General features: G+C 23.7%; 1 protein-coding gene across 1 annotated transcript in view; it reads right to left on the reverse strand.

The window, feature by feature from the left end:
- The window catches only part of Msp300 (Muscle-specific protein 300 kDa), a gene marked incomplete in the record, with an annotated part of 315,787 nt that overhangs the window by 88,529 nt on the left and 226,719 nt on the right, over positions 1-539 (reverse strand). Inside the window, 1 exon segment of the mRNA XM_067045109.1 lies at positions 17-78. Within this exon segment, the coding sequence (XP_066901210.1) occupies positions 17-78 (62 nt within the window).

Consider the following 539-nt stretch of genomic DNA (forward strand, 5'->3'; position numbering starts at 1 on the left):
TAAATCGAAATGTTACCTTTGATAAGTACGAATTTATCCAATTCACAAATGTTTTTTTCTGCACTCTTTCCTGCTCATCTGTAATGAAAAAAAAAGGGAATTAGTTTTAATCCAACTAAATAATTTAGGTATAGATATTTCTATCAAGGGACTGCTCTTATAACAAAAAATTGTAGTATTTTTAAAACAGTTGTTATACAGGAACTTACCCTTTTCTCAAATTGTGATATCTAAATAAATTAACAAAACAAATTAAACTAAGAATCTTATTAACAATAAATACGAATGAAAATTAATAAAATGTATACACTAAAAATTTAAAAAAATATTTATTTTATTATTAACACAAACTTTACTGATCCAACTTTTTTTTTTATTTTAAAAAACTTCCAACGTTTCGGCCTTTTTAAAGGAGACAACTTATAAAAATTGTTTTCTTATTACAATCTTACCTCCTCACACAATACTAATGTTTTTGAAATTATCTTAAATATACATACCTTTAGGTAAATACCCCAAAAAAAAGGTAAATACCTCAA

This window comes from Halyomorpha halys, unplaced genomic scaffold (genome assembly GCF_000696795.3).
Source record: "Halyomorpha halys isolate HHAL.00 unplaced genomic scaffold, Hhal_1.1 Scaffold618.1, whole genome shotgun sequence".
Taxonomy (NCBI): Eukaryota; Metazoa; Arthropoda; class Insecta; order Hemiptera; family Pentatomidae; genus Halyomorpha; species Halyomorpha halys.